At 40.4% G+C, this 17702-nt stretch overlaps 1 protein-coding gene across 2 annotated transcripts in view; it reads left to right on the top strand.

The window, feature by feature from the left end:
* The window catches only part of LOC126367750 (uncharacterized), a 39939-nt gene extending 27829 nt beyond the window's left edge, over window positions 1–12110 (top strand). For both annotated transcript variants that reach the window (XM_050011465.1, XM_050011466.1), the window contains 10 exons: window positions 1293–1349; window positions 2655–2764; window positions 3499–3726; window positions 4155–4337; window positions 4804–4979; window positions 5731–5934; window positions 6417–6641; window positions 7184–7402; window positions 7480–8865; window positions 11608–12110. In XM_050011465.1, the coding sequence (XP_049867422.1) occupies window positions 1293–1349; window positions 2655–2764; window positions 3499–3726; window positions 4155–4337; window positions 4804–4979; window positions 5731–5934; window positions 6417–6641; window positions 7184–7402; window positions 7480–8865; window positions 11608–11668 (2849 nt within the window). In that variant the 3' untranslated portion in view covers window positions 11669–12110. The remainder of the gene's footprint in view (window positions 1–1292; window positions 1350–2654; window positions 2765–3498; window positions 3727–4154; window positions 4338–4803; window positions 4980–5730; window positions 5935–6416; window positions 6642–7183; window positions 7403–7479; window positions 8866–11607) is intronic.
* The last annotated feature ends 5592 nt before the right edge of the window (window positions 12111–17702 follow it).

The following is a 17702-nucleotide window of genomic DNA, read 5'->3' as shown; positions in this document are numbered from 1 at the left end:
TATATACAGACTAGTAGTAGACTAGTTCGGGTCAAACCCTACTATTAAAACTATATTACCCCTTTCACCCCTTAGAGGTTGAATTTCATACAATCCCTACGTCTTAAAAGGAACCATCATCATCCCCCTAACATTATTCCATTTCTCACAGGGTTCTTACCTAACCTTAATTTGACAGGTCAGGTTTTTTACAGAAGCGACAGCCTGTCTGACCTTCCAACCTGCGAAGGGAAAACCAGCCCTATACAGGATACGTCACATACCTTCGAAAACGCATTTCTCGGGAATGTGGGTTTTGCTCATGATGTTTTCCTTCACCGCTGATCACGTGATAATCATTTATGATCCAAACATGAATTCGTAAACAAATTTGACAATCATTGATTAAGGCCTGTGCTGGATTCGAACCTGCGACCTCAAAGTGAGAGGCAAGCGTTCGCCCAACTGAACTACCACGGCTCGGTTACGGATCGGTTAAGACTTTAATGAAAGTGAGAAAGCGAAAAAGACACTTATGTCAGGACCAAAGCAGTTAGAATTCCGTGGTACACGTAAAATAAATTACCCACATTTATACGTAAATCAAACCTATCACTATGCAGCTAATCTTACTTTCTAGCTCCATTATGTTCGAACGGACATAAATACGAAATTATAACTTCACGGGCAAATTACAGCCCTAAGGATTTCGCAGAAGCGAAATAACAGTGGTCGTACTGTACTTATGTAGCATCAAAACTAGTAGCCCCGACTATGATTGTAAAATCAATACACACACTCATACACAATATTTACCACGCGGCCGTTCACCGCGGGTATGCAGAAGGAGGTAAAACTCATTATACTGTAGGCAATGAAGCATTTTTTTGGATGACGACTCCAAAATTAAATCCTCATTCGCTGAAATTTTTCGAGGTTATATATGTAGTATTAGGTGAAACTTGTATAAACAAAAATACAACATTTTTGGATATTTCGCGTATTATTTTCATACTTAACATGGATACTCCTTGCAAAGAAAATTTTGACTGAGCATTGTTCCGAAGAAAGATATATTTATGAATTTAGGTGAAAATACTTAACTTCCTATTAGATATATTTTTTTTATATATTTAAATAAAGTACATACGTTTATTTCACAATACCTTATTATACTGCAAAGTTTCGTCGCCTGAGGAATCAGTGCTGGGGTCCACTATCCTTCCCTACACTATTATGAAGGAGTGACTGTCTGTTACCGAAATAGAACTTTACTGTTGTCCATCTGTTCAATAATACATTTAACGTTTCAGGTTACGATCTTGTCGAATGGCTGATGGATCGATTCAATCTCGACGAAACTAGCAACGGTGAGTGGTACTTCTATCTCATCAGTCCACAGCAGCAGGATCAGGGCTCAAGGACCTTCATGTTACTGTTACTGCTCGCAAAAATTGCCCAATGGCTAAAATCTCCCAATAATTGCCCAATGGCTTAAATTACCTTCTAACGTTTCTTCTATTCTGATCCGGGTAACCCAAATGCACCGGTAACAACGTAATTAGGGAATGCAATCGGGATCCCGAGCTCGCGATATTTCGTATATTTTTTTGGGATCATTTCCGAAGGAAAATATGACGAGATCCTATTCGAAATTGACGGACGGCGAATCTCCTTGAGTTAAACTATTTATTTTGATTATGATTTCCAAAGAAAACATAATGATTTAGTTAGACATCATCATTTTTTTCTCCATGCTACTTTTTTTAGGGGAAATTAGAGCAGTGGTTTCCCTCTTGCCTTCTGCCCAATTTAGTTAGTAATATTGAAGAATAAAGGTTAATTAACCTCGCTATCACAAACAAACAGTTTTCATCGTTACCAGCCATCCTATCATTATATTTTTTTATGAACTAGACGAGTTCACGAAAATTTCGGGATTTCGCGGGAATGATATTTCCAATCCCGCGGGATCTCGAATTTGCGATCTCGAGTCGGGATTGCATAACCTAACCTAACAATAACCGCTACCATAGGTTTACCGATTAGTTACCGAACTAATTACCGATTCGTGAGACTGTGTTGCATGTTCTTATTGATAACTGAGAATACGAAAGAAGGTCTATAACTATAGATAACTCACTCCCTCCACGAGTTCCGGCAATGCCAGTAATGCCATTGGCGGAAAATCTACTAGGTATATGCCGCGTCAAAAGAGTACTCTGGGGAGGATCCTTTCTGGCTTCGGTACACCAAAATCAGTAACAACGCAGACGCACAATAGATGTTGTATGAAGTGCGTCACAAAAAAAACAGTAGTCAGTAGCGCAATCGCTGCGCGGTGGTTGTTTGAGCGCGGTCTTTCGCGGCGGCAGAGCTGATCAGCCTGAGTCAGGGCTATACATGAACAAAAAACATCGAATCAGTGTGTAAAAAAACGAAAAGCACAACGTTGTGGGAGATATCACCATGAGAAGTAAACGCGATTGTAACGCGAACCAGCATTGAAATTCCCCTCGCGCTGCTTCTAAACTGCTTCTTCTATTGGTGTGCCAGAGTCTTTATAGTACTGAATCACGAACAACGTAAAGAAGCTTAAATTATTTAAGTAACTTATTGGATTAGTAGTGCGTGTCTTTTTAAAGTGTGTGAATGTATTTTTCTGTCTTTTTCAGTGGAAGCAATAAACTTAGCCAATCAACTCTGCCAATATGGTTACTTCTTTCCTGTAAACGATTTGAAAAACCTCGTGTTAAAAGATGACTCTTCTCTCTATAGATTCCAAGTAAGTGTTTCTTTTTATTTACTCGTTGTATCATACGTGCTTCGAAGGGCACGTTAAGCCGTTGGTACCCCCAGTGGAGCAGCGTGCTAGAGTATGCTCCATACACCCTCCGGTTGATTGAGGGGATGCCTATGCCCAGTAGACGGACGTATAGGGGCTGTTTATGTTATGTTATATACTGTACTTATATAATCATGATTTGTGGGCTATCCCAATATCGGTAAAAAGAGCGTGTTGGTGCATTCTAAGATCATAACACAAACATCATCATCATCTCCCTAGCATTATCCCGTTTTTTACAGGGTTCGCTTACCTAACCTAAAGATTTGACAGCTCCGGTTTTTTACAGAAGCGACTGCCTGTCTGACCCTCCACCCGTCAAGGCAAAACCAGCCCAATACAGGTTAGGTCGCATACCTCCCAAAATGCATTTCTCGGGAATGTGGGTTTCCTCATGATATTTTCCTTCACCATTGAGCACGTGATAATCATTTATGATCTAAACATGAATTTGAAAAACAAATTCGACAATCATTAGTGTAGACCTGTGCTGGATTCTGCCCGAACCTGCGACCTCAAAGTGAGAGGCAAGCGTCACAACACCATTAAAAATATACGTTTTAATTAAAATGGGTTTTAACTGTAACATTATGTATTCCATTACACATGAAGAGGAATTTATTTTAAACCGCAGTTCACATTACAAGATATTCAACCCATATATCTCTCCACAGAGTCCATATTACTGGCCGTGGCAGTCGCCCAGGGTTACGAGCGCCAGTGGTTCCTCCGCGCCGTCCCTTGGCCCGGATAACGTGGAATATGCGATCTACCTGGTCAAGAGGACGCTGCGGAACAAGCAGAGACATGCTCTGGAGGACTACGAACAGGAGGCCCTCGCCAACCTCAAGAAAAACCTCGCCGGGAAGTGGGACTTCATCACTATGCAGGCTGAGGAACAGGTATGGATGACAATTTAATGAATTTCAACTAAGTACGTTTAGAAGTATACATTCAAACTATTCAAAGCAAAAAAGAGTGATTTGCAAAAGCTGTAATAAATCAAATCCATCTACAAAAAAGGTATTTACAAAAGGAACAAAACATGAACTCAGAAGAATTCCAAGAGCTGTAACTCGTTGTCATTCCCGACCTTTAGGTAAGATCTACTAAGTTCTCTACAGAAACAAAGACTTAAAATTTTCGGCCACATCACCACATCTTTTTTTTTCGTCGTGTATTAGGTTGTGGTCCTCAGTTCAGATAAATATCAACACCAGCTAAATAAGTCATCATTGCTAATTTTTGTTTATACTTATTCTAAAATACACAATCTAAAATACACAAAATACACAATAAACAATTGTGACAAACCTAGTTAATTCCTCAGGTGCGACTAGCAAAAGAGCGCAAGAAGGGTGACAAGATAGTGAGCGACAGTCAGGAGCGCGCGTATTGGCGTGTTGCGCGGCCGCCACCTGGCGTGCCAAGCGCGTTGGAACCCTGCCCCGTACCCGTGCGCGCGCGCAACCCTCGCCCCAAGAAGCGCACCATGCAGCAGCTCACGCGGGAGGTTAGATTTTGTGGATTTGTCACGTTTACTTTTGATTTCTAGGGTATAAGTGTCATTAGACATTGGTCTTTGACAAGTTTATCACATCGAATAGGCATCTCCAGTAACTTATATAGCACAGGACTTGTGCAGAATACGATGCTGAATTCTGTCCTTTTGAGAATGCTAACTAATAACTGCATTTAATAGTAATAAAACAAATATTTTAAGGAATCAGTATAATAAGAGCCATCATAATACAGAAGAAGTAGGTACCTAGTTGAAAATAAGCCGTAATGGACTTGATCTGCAAAAAAATGCTTGAAGACGCATTATGCTGTTGCAAATGTTGATACTAGCGACCCAATCAAATGTAGAAGTACCTACTTACTTAGCACCTAATCAAATCTCTTTAGATAACAACTGTAGCTCTCTATTAGATCTCATAGTCTATATAACTTAGAACACTCCGTTTTCTTTCTTCTAGATCGAACACCTAAAAGCGAGCCTGGACCGTACGCGAGTGAAGACTTCAATTGCCCTAGAGGCCCTTTTGGCCTATTCGGAGACCTTCGCTCCCTACGATCCTTGGCTCACCCCGCCGCAGCCCTCCAACCCTTGGATCAGCGATGACACCCTCTTTTGGCAAATCAACAGTCCCCTGTGAGTTCCTCACCTCATCCCTTATTGTAGATCTTCTGTACGCTCCGTTTCAAAGAAACTGCTATTGTTGTTCAAGACAGACTAAGTTTCTACTTCCAGGAATTATTGAAGAGCTTCCGTTTCGAAAAGGCTGTTCCTTTACGGGCAGAAGTTTTTTCGTTCCGAAATGTTAATAGACTCAAAGATTTAACTGGAATATACGCCATTAAAGAAGTTCCGTAAACATATCGCCGTCTCTTCACCATCGATGTTCTGAGAGACTCTTCATGGGTACCACTTATATGAAGTGATTGTTAGTTCCATTAAAGACTTGCTTTGCGGTGCATACTCTAGTTAGAAAGCATGTAGATGTTTCCCATCACTTACATAACACCTTTATTAAATTATGTACTTACTTTCCTCAAGGCGGGTCATATGAAATATTGTCAACTATATCATCTATGTGAAGCCAACTTTTTAGCATGTGTTTAGCACTTCTTTCTTTTCACCGGAAATTATATTTTTTGTGGTTTTGGTCGGATATTATACTATTCACCTTTGCGTTTTGTAACCCGAAACACGGAATACTATTGCACCCACATATTTGACAGGAATGTTTCTTATTCATCCTTAATTATTTTCAATTTTAACACTCGATCTTTTGAGTAACGCTATTCAGAATCATCAAATCGGCACAATCATTCTAGGAACCAATGAATCTTTAATACACCCTGGATGTGTCCCTCTATCTAACTCATTTCCACCTTTCCAGCGTGGAAGTGCCAAGTGAGAAGCGTGTTCAGCGCTGGGCACTATCCATCGAGGAGTTGGTGTCAGATCCTACTGGGCTGCAGGAGTTCACCAGCTTCCTCCGCAAGGAGTACTCGCACGAGAACATTCGTTTCTGGCTGGCTGTCATGGATCTGAGAAGGAGCAGCACCAAGCAAATACCCACCAAGCTTGAAGAGATTTATGAGTGAGTTGGTTTTTATAACTTAACTTTATTTCTGGGTATGCTGCTGCGTGCGAAGGACGCTTCAGCACCTTTTGAATCTTTTAAGTTTGGTAAATAAGGAGTTTTGTCGAAATGAATATTCTTTGTTGAATCTCTCTCTCTCTCTATTTAAGAGCTACGCTCTTGTCGGTGGAGTAACCGACCGCTAACCGCTTTGTTGAATAGATAGGTAAAAAAGAAAAAAAAAAAAGTGTTCACTTACTTAACTTTCACACTGATCCCTTTTTACACTTTACTAACTACGTACTTACTTAACTTCAAAAAGTTTCAACCAATTACAAAACTCCTTAGAAAAACAAGCTGCAGGAAGTTCGCATCCATCTTATTTAGGACGAACATCAGGAGCGCAACGCAAAGTTCAACGACTTGTGGCTTTACCCCTTAGGTTTTCTAGAGTGACATTGCATAGAGTGCATTTATATGTTATGTTTCCCCCTACCCAGAGAGTTTCTGAAACCTGGCGCCCCGTGTGAGATCAACATCGACGGAGCGACGGCAGAGAAGGTGGCCGAGGGTCTGCGCTCAGGGTCGCGGTACGCGCTCGACCACGCCGCTGACCACGTGTATGGACTACTGCTCAAGAAGGACTGCTACCCGCGGTTCATACGCTCCGACCACTTCCAGCGGTTGCTTACAGAGGGCAAGAATGTGCATCAGAAGAAGGCTAAGTAAGTTCGGTTCTTTTTGTTTCAATGCATTGTGTACACTTAGGTTTTCTTTTCTTCTTTTTTCTTCTACTTCGTTCCGACCCATTTAAGATATTTTTTTTAGAATTTACTTGTTATACGTACAGCTAAGGAATAAAACGAATAATTTCAGACTATTTTTTTTAAATAAATGTTTTTTCTGCTAAAAAAACTGAGAGTTATTTGTAGTTCACCATATAATAGGCAGTATACTTAAATAACTATGTCGTTCTAATCTCATTTTATTAAAAATTGACATTGTATTTTATTGTAATTACTTGAATGTAATTTTATTTTATACATAATTAATTTATAATTATTATTAGCCATGACATTGTAATTGATTTATTATCTTTTGACATTTTCATTTAATTTATTATCTTCTTTGTTGACAATATTTTATTAACATTTTCGACGATCATATTTATGTTGTTTCCGTTTTATATTGTGTCTAAAATGTGTTGTATAACTAAATGTGAAATAAATGAATCTAATCTAATCTAATCATGTTATTATCCACCCAGATTCTTCAACTTTGGCGGTGGCCAAGTGAAGAAGAAGCCGGGCGCTACGAGCGCAGCGGGCGCAGGCGCGAGCGCGGCGCTGACGCGGCGGCGCGGCTCCGACCGCTCGCTGTCGGGGTCGGCGCACGAGCTGGCCGTCTGCGCCGCGCAGCCGCCGCGCGCGCCCGAGCCGCCGCCACACTCGCACTCGCAGTCTAACCTCTGCGATATACCCTTCCGGTACGTCTCACGTATATTGATCAAGTCAAGTAAATGAATCAGAATCAAAATCTTAAACATAATATTTGTACGAACAGGGACCCGCTGGAGGACGGCGCAGACGACGCCCTGCCGTGGGAGAGTGCGTCCCGCGAGGGTGTGTACGGCGCGCGACGCCGGCAGGACTCGGCCGCGGACTCGGGCAGCTCGTCGTCGGACGTGAGCGGTGTAGTCGGCGCCGAGCGCACGCGGCGCCTCCCGCAGCAGAGCACGCTGGACGGCGGGCTGCGTGGCGCGCCGCCGCCGCTGCGCCGCCTGTCGGCTGTGGAGCCACGCCACCTGGCGCCGCTGGCCAGCCCGCCGCATACGCCGCACACGCAGCACACGCCGCGCACGCAGCCCGCGCCGCCCGCGCCCGCGCCGCAGCCGCCGCCGCACCCGACGCCCACCATCAGCGTCAGCTCGGCGCCCGACGATGAGTCCCCGAGCGGGCCCGCGACGCCCGAGCGCCGCTCGCTCGCGCATACGGACGAGCCGTCGTCGGTTTTCGCGTCGGCGGACGCCACGCCCACCGAGCCGGTGAAGCCGCTCAGTGAGCGCGCTGTGTCGCTCGACAGGACCGTGTCGTCTCCTAGTTGTGATAGTAGAACTGACATTTCTAAAGTAGATGTGAGAGTGTGTAGCGAGGAGTCGGTCGCGGCGACGCCGCCGAGCGAACGCGAACCGCCGCGGACGCCGCCGCCGGCCGGGCGAGCCGACTCGAAAGAAACCGATCGGACGACCACCGAAGGGGTCGTGCCGGCCCGAGGGACGCTATCCCGAGAACCGTCAACGACGAGAGAACTCAGTCCGGCCTCATGTAAAGATAGTAGCAAAATCGCCGATCTTCCAGGGAGCGGTCGAGAGAGAGAAGATGCGGCTCGGGTCGCCGCGGTGGCGGGAAGTCCGCAGAAGGTTGGCGTCGCCAGCGCGCTGCCGCCCGCGAGCGCGGCGCAGGCGCCGGTCCGCCCGGAGCAGCCATCGACGAGCACGGGTCCGACTGAGAGCGCGCTTCCGCAGCCGGCGCCGACCGGGAGCTCGGATCCGTTGCCACCAGCGTCGACAGGGAGCGCGAACCCGCAGCCGGTTTCGACCGGGAGCTCAGGTCCGCCGCCACCGACGCTGGCAGGGAGTGCGACCCCGCAGTCGGCGCCGACCGTGAGCGCGGTCCCGCCGCCCCCGGGCGCGGGCCGGCCGCCAGTGGCGCCGCTCGCTGTCGGCGAGGACATCGGCGTGGATGATGACAACGTAGACAAAGTGCCTTCGGCGCCTGTGCAAAGGGTCTCGGGAGATTCCAGGGCGGCGTCCGAGTCGGACGCGACGAAAAAAATTGCTCACAAAGACGAACTGTCGTCGGTCTCTGATTCCGATATTGTTAAGCGTGATAATAAGAGCGAGCTCGCAGAGCACAAGCAACGGAACGACATATGTCCCTGGGAGGACGAGTAAGTACTCGTGTGGACTTGTGCGTGTGTAGATGGATTGTTTGTTTGATCGTACGGTCTGCGTAGTTAGCACTTTAGTTTGCCATGTATGTAGAGGTAACGCTATGCGACAGCGACACGCTCGGTATTGGACTTGGCATGACAATACAACACAATAATATGGAAGTAATCTCTGTCCATTACATCTGATAAGTAAATAGATATACGTAAGTAGGTATTTCATGACTTTCTTCTTAAAAGTTTCAACTTTGATTAGGTACTTCCTTCTCTCGCTTCATGTTAGCTGCACATGTTAATGATCGACTTAGGGTGTCATGCGACGGAGGTTACTCCACCCAACACTTGAAATGCTGTGTATCATACAAACTACTTCGAACTGGCTACTTATACTTACTTACTATTATTTTTATGAATTTGTACATATACTTACATTGTGTTTTGTGCCGTCGGTTGATTTAATTTTATTATACTTACTTACTGTACGAATCATAATATATCTGAATGCATAATTTGATATTTTGTTATTATTTTGCTCTACTGGTCTGACCTTGTCTTGCTTTGTATTGCCTATAGACATGTTTTAGAAAGAAATATGCACAATTACCAATTGATTAATTGTTTAAAACAAAACTTTAGGAAGAAATAATAAGGTTTTTTTAAAAAAATGTGTATCCAGGTTTTTTGTTATAATTTCAAGCCAAAATGTTGTGAAAAAAGAAAATAAATAAGTACTTATGTTAAAACAGTCAGTCATACACTTACTACTTACACGAAGACTGTTTTAGGTACAGTCATGAGCAATATAATGTACCCACTTTAGGACTCTGTCGCACTAACATATTTGACATTTAGTGAGACTTACAGTTCAATTTGTCAAAAAATTTAATGTGACATGGTATCAAAGTGTATACATAATAATGCTCGTGACCGTACGAAGTCATTACTTACAATCTTCTACTTACAATACGACAATAAATAATACAACATCATTTAATTAGTACCTACTTACTTACATCAAACCTACAGACAGACAAACTACGCATTATCGATGTTTTTTATAGGTACTAACTGGTAAAAACATACTGAGATACCGTATCTAATCTAAAGATACTTATTTTTGTTAAGAATGACGAATGTCAGAGTCGCATGAAATTACCTATCGAAGGTAACATTGATAACACCTTAAGCCATGCCCTCTTGCATTGAGGGACTTTCCAATCGTCGTTTCCCAAACACACGATAGATGGCGTTGTTCAATTTTAACGTGATAATTACCTATTTTCTCATTGCTGGGGTACATAATTATTCAAAAATGTAATGTAATGGCAGAAGCATATATAAAAGTACCTAATTGTTGCTTGATATTTGGATCACATGTATAGAATGATGTTGCTACCTATATTGCTTCTCTTTATTTTGATCAGAATAATAATGGGTGGAAGTTGTAATTGCACCGTGGTGTAATAAAAAAGGGTCATCATACCCAAAAATAAAAAGATAAAAGATTCATATGTCTGTTATCCAAGTTTAAACGAAGAAAAACTTAACAACGCCATCTATCGTGTTTTTGGGGAACGCCGATTGGATACTACCCCATTCACATTCAAATAAACCGATAAAAAAATAAGTGACAATGTTAACACACCATGTACATATCAGTGCCTGATAAATGACCAAATAAAATCACTTTAAAGGTGGAATAAGGAATGTGTTTCCAAAAAACTTTATGTAGCTATTTGCGGCCTTCGCAAGCAATCTTTATATTATTGTCTACCTAATTAGGCGACAGGTAAATGACTCTACACTTACAACAGGATACAGGTTTTTAGTTGTCTTTGATTACTTTAGCTGTGCCCTCGGAATAGAAGAAAGAGGTTGGAAAGCCCATAACGCGCATTTTGTATGAAAACCCCACTCACTCCTGCAAACAGATAACCGCGATAGCTCCAATGCTTCTAAAATTACATACCCACTTTACCGGTAATGTAGGTATATTTTATGTGATATGCTGCAATTTTATCATTACTTTTCGTAAGATACTGCATACAAGAAAGTATTTTTTGATATACTTATAGCCGATCATACTATGGTTTTTAGCTTACCTATGATACCTAAGGATGGATCTCCTTACATGATAATTTGAAGTCGATATTAGATTTTTTGCCCTGCAAGTTATAATGCACAAGATGACCTTCAAATATACTACACCGGATCGTGCGACGTAAAGTTTGCTAACAAGTGGAGTGCAAATTTGAAGTAAGAACTACCTATTTGCTCATACTTGTATGCCACGCGTTTCGTGCTCACTTGGCCCTTCCAATCTCTTCCTTCTGTTCCGTGGCTCGGCCTATTAGGGATTTCGGTCGTGAATTTATGTATGTGTACACATTTATCATTTCAGCACCCCGATATAAACAAAAGTATCAAATTAAAAAAATATCTTTATTCAATAGGTAACGTACACTTTGAATCGTATTGTTTTACATAACGAACGTCTCATCCCCCTAAAACTACTGCAGCTGATCACAACCTGAATAGCCGGGGAAAAGAAGCTGCAAGAAAAACCTCGGCACGGGGCCCTAGACGTTCTTTAAAAACATAAATTATTCTCATACAATTTAGTAATTTGGCTGCCTAATATCGGTTCCCAGTTAATCCCATGCATTCATACCTTCTAAATAATCACTAATAAGTGTCTTCGGAATATTCGCATAGGACTGACTCGTCCGTTTTCTTTTTCAGGAATTCCTGTGAGAGTGAAGCTCCATTTGTTAAAACTTATGCAACGCTCGGTTACTTATAATTTACGTACTGTAGGCAAATATCAACAATATTTTACTATGTCAGGGTTATATAGATGAATTAAAATTTAATTTTTTAAACTTAGATTGACCTATGTTTTAATTATCACAGAGTTAGGCCATTATTATGTAATTATATGAATATTTTAAAGTAAATGATCGTTAATTATTAGAAAATGTATTGTTTTATTATCATTGTATCCTATTCCATGATATGTTTGAAATTGAAAGACGAAAATGAGACAATATATCATTCTATTCGCACATAGAGTATTACCTAACCCTCCACTACTCTGCGACATTTAGTTTTATTTTGAACTAGCCTTATCCAGATTTTATCATTTACCCTGCATAATGATATAGTTACTACATCCATGGTATAAGAAGACCAGGTATTGCTCAATCCTATGACAAGTCGCCGTTACTGGCCCATTGATAACGTAAGTGTTAGGTACCATTAAATTGGTATCTCCAACACTCCTGGGACGTAAATTTTCTTTTGAAAATTATTACTAGTGATTGACTAATCACCGACTAATGTATTAAATCACTATTACTTGTCACATATGTAACAATTATTAAAACTGTAAGTAACTCTTTTACTAAATGTTCAAAATTTCCTTGCAAGACATTGGTCGTGGGCAGGTCGTGGGTAATTTACGTATTACGAAATGGCAATGCAGGGCAGGATGACGTCAGATGGGCTAATCTTGAAATGTTAGCTGTCAGTTTTGAGCATAAGTACCTACCTGGTTTTCTTATACCATGACTACATCGAGCTGTCTACTAGTAACTTGTCAGTTAGTAGTCTCAACTTAAACGGGTAAAACCAAGTACCTAGCTATTCAATAATCACGTACTTATCTTTTTTTTGTAAAGTCTGGCTCGATTTCTAAACCACTGAATTGAACTTTATGAATTTGAATTAAAGTTTGTATCATGGATATTTGATATCACGAGGTTTCCACTTGTGTTTGGTAAATGGCTATAGGGTAGCACCCTATTAGATAAGACTTAAACAAAGCTGGCGAGGAAAACTGTCTACCCCTTCGGGAAACAGGCATGACGTGATGTTATAATATTTGTTGTAAAATAAATGATTTGACATGATATTACACTTCTTGCTTGATACACGTTGATAACTTATCACACAACATCGACATGTTTATTAAATGAATTAAAACGACGAAGCTATCAAAATACCACAATTTATTGACATACAAGTGTGTAATACAATTTAGGAACATTTAGCACATTTCAAAAATAATTGAGAATGGAAACGATTTAAAAACCAAATAAACACAAAAAATACTGCTTAGTTAAGTACCTCATCACTAATTATAGAGCCACGCTCTTGTCGGTGTAGCCTTCTCCATTCTTGACACTCAAAAGCCAATTCCTTCACTTCCTTATAAGACACGACGTGCACCTGCCCTTTAATCTGTTCCATGTAAGCTCTTCTTGGTATTCCCCTTCCTCTCTTACCTTGTAGCTTTCCTTCTATGATGTTTTTAATTTTGTCGTGTCTTATTAAGTGTCCAATCATCAAGTAAGTACCTACTTGAATCAAATAAAACATAGGCAAGCCTTTTATTTGTTCAGGTAAAAAGTCAGTATGAACAAGTTTCCATTATATTTTTGACCATTCTCCTTAAGTATCTACATAACAAACAAAATAATACTATATATTCGAACTCTTATATACTTGTAACGTAATTGTTTCCTCAAAATTACAAGGTTCTAAACATAAAACATTTCCGTGTATAATGGTGATATAATGTCATCACAAAAATAGCACTTATTATGATTCACATTAAGCATCACAATTATTGTTAGGCTAATTTTGAATAAATGCATATATGTACCTACCTACTTAGGTATACGTTTAAGTAGTAGGTAAGTATTAGAGCTAATTCCTGTAGACACCATCTAATTTTATTTTAAGTTCTGAGATTTTAAGTTATACGTACCTGTCACTTTCTTATCCTCCGAAAAAGAAAGGTACGGATGATTGACAGCTGTTAATTTTAAAAGAATGCATGAATAACTAGGGCGATTCAAATAGATATCCTACTGATATGCAAACTGGTCGACGTGTGCTGTCTACTTAACTCTGTCGGGTTATTGGCCGATGTAATATTTTTAGACGGTTGTTTTATATTTGTACCTAAAATTAAAGTGTGTTCCATAAATTTTATGCCTGTCGATTACCCGTCCCTTTACTTTTCGGTGGATAAGAAAATGACATATAACTTAAAATAAAATTAAGTAAGTAGTTGATGCTCACTGGAATCAGCACTTATATCTTTTTTATAATAAACTCTTTGACCACCAAACCAAAGATCTCGAGTTCGAATCCCGAACGGATCAACTTACGGAACGAACTTTTCTAATTTGATTCGAATTTGGTTTACTTTTTAATTTTTTACTCGAATCTGTGTGAACTCAAACCCATATCTTAGTGAGATAGGGCCCTACACTGTTATGTGTCCAAAGATAGGAAAGCAATATTTATTTTCATATCAAATATGAAAAAAAATATGTATGACAAAGATACAAGCTTAGGCTTGACAACTCTGAAACGTTATTATGTCATATTTCGGTGAAACAGCTCAACAACAACGAACGTCATTTAAAAAATAGCTTAAGTAACCTAATCCTTTGCCTTTCCCCAAAGGGATAAAAAAGTTAAAAAAAAATAATTAAGTAACCTAACCTAGAAATCTATATGTAACCTCTTCAATCGAAGATCTCCTTGCAGACACCATTGACAAGCTGGTATCCAGGCGGGCAGTTGTCAGGAACACTGATCATATTCCTCGTGGTCACATTGGGGGTAGCTGCTGGCTGTTCTTCGACGGTGTTGCTGTCACCAGCTTCAGGAGTCACCGCCTTGGCAGCAGCTTCCTTCACCGCCTCGACTTCATCAGGGTAGACAATGCGGTCGTCGGCCATTTTGCTGTTGGGAGAAAACGAGATTAAATACATGTTCAATCTTGAGCCTTAGTACCTTAGACTTTAGTACCTTATCGCGCTAACACGCTTGACATTTAGTGAGATTTACAGTTCAATTTGTCATGAAAAATAAATGCGACATGGTACCAAAGGATATAAGTACATACATATGCGTACCTACATATAAACTCACATCCATGTTTTTAAATGAGGTGGGCAGTAGGCAGAGCCACAACAAGTAAACAGAAGACTACTTGCTGTCATTAATGATCAAAGTCCCTTAGGATATCTTATACAGGGTGTTAGTGACATCGTAACGAATGAGGGGGACGACTCAGCTCATGATTCTTAGTTAATATCAAGTGGCATTTTCCGTCGCAAAATTCAAGAATTTTATTGTTTTGTAAAAATATTTTCAATTCTACACTTTTGCGATTGTAAATTCGACTTGATATCAACTCAAAATCATAACAATATTGCACTTAACAGCTAGTTACATCACTGGAATGTATAAGGTTAGCTTGCGGAAACACAAAGAAACAACCGACTTAAGAGTCCAGCGAATTTATTACTGATCGGTCAATCGTCAGTCGCTCGCGCAGGAGCGTATCATACATATATATGACAATCACAAACATGAAATGGACGTGGTGTTCAAAATATACACCATGCACTTTACACCTCTGCCTAACCCTATCAGGAATACAGGCGTGACGTTATGTTATGTTAACGCATACATTTTAACTTCAACGACCTCTGTGTAAGTATATTATATACCTAATGATTATATTCGATTCTCTGGGAGCTCAAACAATTTTTGAGACAAAGTTTTAAATCAACTCAGGATTGTACTCCACCGGCAGTGGAGCAGCTTGGTGGAGTAGTAAGCGTACCCCTTCTACTTATTGAAGATAGCCTGTACCTAGCAGTGGGACATATTCGCCATAGAGGCAGCTAATCAGCTCGCGACACCAAACACTTCAGGACCCTGATACCGACACCGGCATGGTCGACGATTTCCCTCATTCAGCGCTTATCGCTATCGACCCCCTAGGGTCGATTAATTCTTTCAAATATTTTTCCTTTCAAACGACGCCCTGAGCCGAAGTACGCGTTCAACTGGGCACCCTCAGGCCTGTTGTCTTAAACGTTGTACCGGGTGAGAGCCTTCACCGCTCCCCATCTGTCCGGCCAAGTAGTTAATGCCATCTACGGCAAATCTACAATAAGTCACGTCAAAAAAAAAAGAAAAAGATAGTGGGACATATTTGAGAGTGGAAAATTTAGATAATAATAATGTGTTTATAGGTCCGCGGAGATCCGTGTTGCTCTATAAACCATAGTTTATAGTGTTAAATAGTTACACATACCTAGTTTACTCAAGGTCTAATAAATGATGTAACTATTCGCAGGTATGATTACTATGTAGTTGTGATGCGCTCACTCATCTAGATATGTAATAAGTACTAAAGTAAATAAATACCCAAGAATAAAATCCATTAAGTTGATTGATATGGGATTATGTAAATGTTTAAATAAATAGATTAATTTATTTGTTTTAATTATTTACTAAGCTGACTTGTTTTAATTGACTGCAACTTAACACGTTGAGTGCCATAACGGACACCATGTGTCTGACAGCATACTTTCCCCTGACGCTTCACTAATAAATCGAGAATTATCCAAAAATCGTTGAGGAGTTTTTTCGCAAATATTGTCAGGAAATAACTCAAAAATTACGGGCGCCTTACAGAAACGACGATTTACTTATTATTTTCCGAGATGTCATATGGCAGACACCAGTGTCCGTCGCGGCCTGCGCGAACGTCCAACCGTATGTTCTTGCGCCGACGCCGCGCGGACAACGCTGTCGGCCCCCCTGATATACTATTTACAAGTAGTTAAAATAAAATAAGTAATGTTTTATTGTCCATTTAACAGAGTAGACCTTAGAATTTTTCGTGAAAAAGTATTTTCTAAACTATTAAATAATTACCTACAGAACCCATTACTTACTTGCTACGTACTTGACTGAAATGGATTTTAAACATTTGCACGCCTGCTTGCCGGCTGAAATACCTATTTAATACTGTATTATTCTCTGCAAATAAATAATTTCTGATGAATCCATACAAATATTATAAATGGGAATGTGTATGTGTGTGTCTGTCTGTCTGTTGCCCGTTTTTCACGGCAAAACGGAGCGAATTGACGTGATTTTTAAGTGGATATTATTTAAATATTTGCACACCTGCTTGCAGGTTGAATACATGCACTGTTTTACTTAGAATAAGATCTTTAACTTTGTGTTCTTGCAAATAAATGATTGATTGATTGATTGATTGAACGGATAGAGAGTGATATAGATACTTTTCGTTTCTTTTTAAACCACACTCACTCCCACTTCCCTAAAATGGGGGTGGAAGTTTTTACGGAGCATTCCGAAATTTTCAAGATAGAAAACTAATAATTGGTATGCGGACTATTTGTGACTAACAAAAAAGCGTGCATATTTTTTTTTTAAATGTGCCTCCCTTCAGAGAGACGATCAAATTGTATGTGGGACTATTCGCATTTTCAAGGTTGGAAACTAAAAATTGGTACATTATGAAAGGGAAACCGTGTTACCCCGAATTTAACGCGAGCGAAGCCGCGGGCAAAAGCTAGTATGTATAAGTACCTACTTCCTTTTAAACACTAATAGGTAATACTGTTGTGTTGACAAACCAATTAGCAAAACGAATATTACTAATGTTTACCGAGTATCACGGGAATTACCGATGCTATAAACATATTTATACAAAAGCTTGTAACTTGATTGTTCTGTAAATTCTCTGTGCAAACGAAAACTCGTAAGTACCTACCATAAACTATAATAAGTTGGTACCTAAGTATTAAGTGGTGATTCCCGTACACACTATGTAAGTTTATTATAAGTTAAACCTGTCATTTTATAATCAGTCGAAAAGAAAAATGACAGGTACCTAAGTCAGGCGTAATATTTATGAACACAAACATGTCAATTTCAGGCGAAAATTTGAAAAACCCCTCCCAAAATTTTATATTGGCCAATTCTTTCAC

Source organism: Pectinophora gossypiella, chromosome 6 (assembly GCF_024362695.1).
Source record: "Pectinophora gossypiella chromosome 6, ilPecGoss1.1, whole genome shotgun sequence".
In the NCBI taxonomy this organism is placed as follows: Eukaryota; Metazoa; Arthropoda; class Insecta; order Lepidoptera; family Gelechiidae; genus Pectinophora; species Pectinophora gossypiella.
This window is presented reverse-complemented; position numbering and strand designations above follow the sequence as displayed.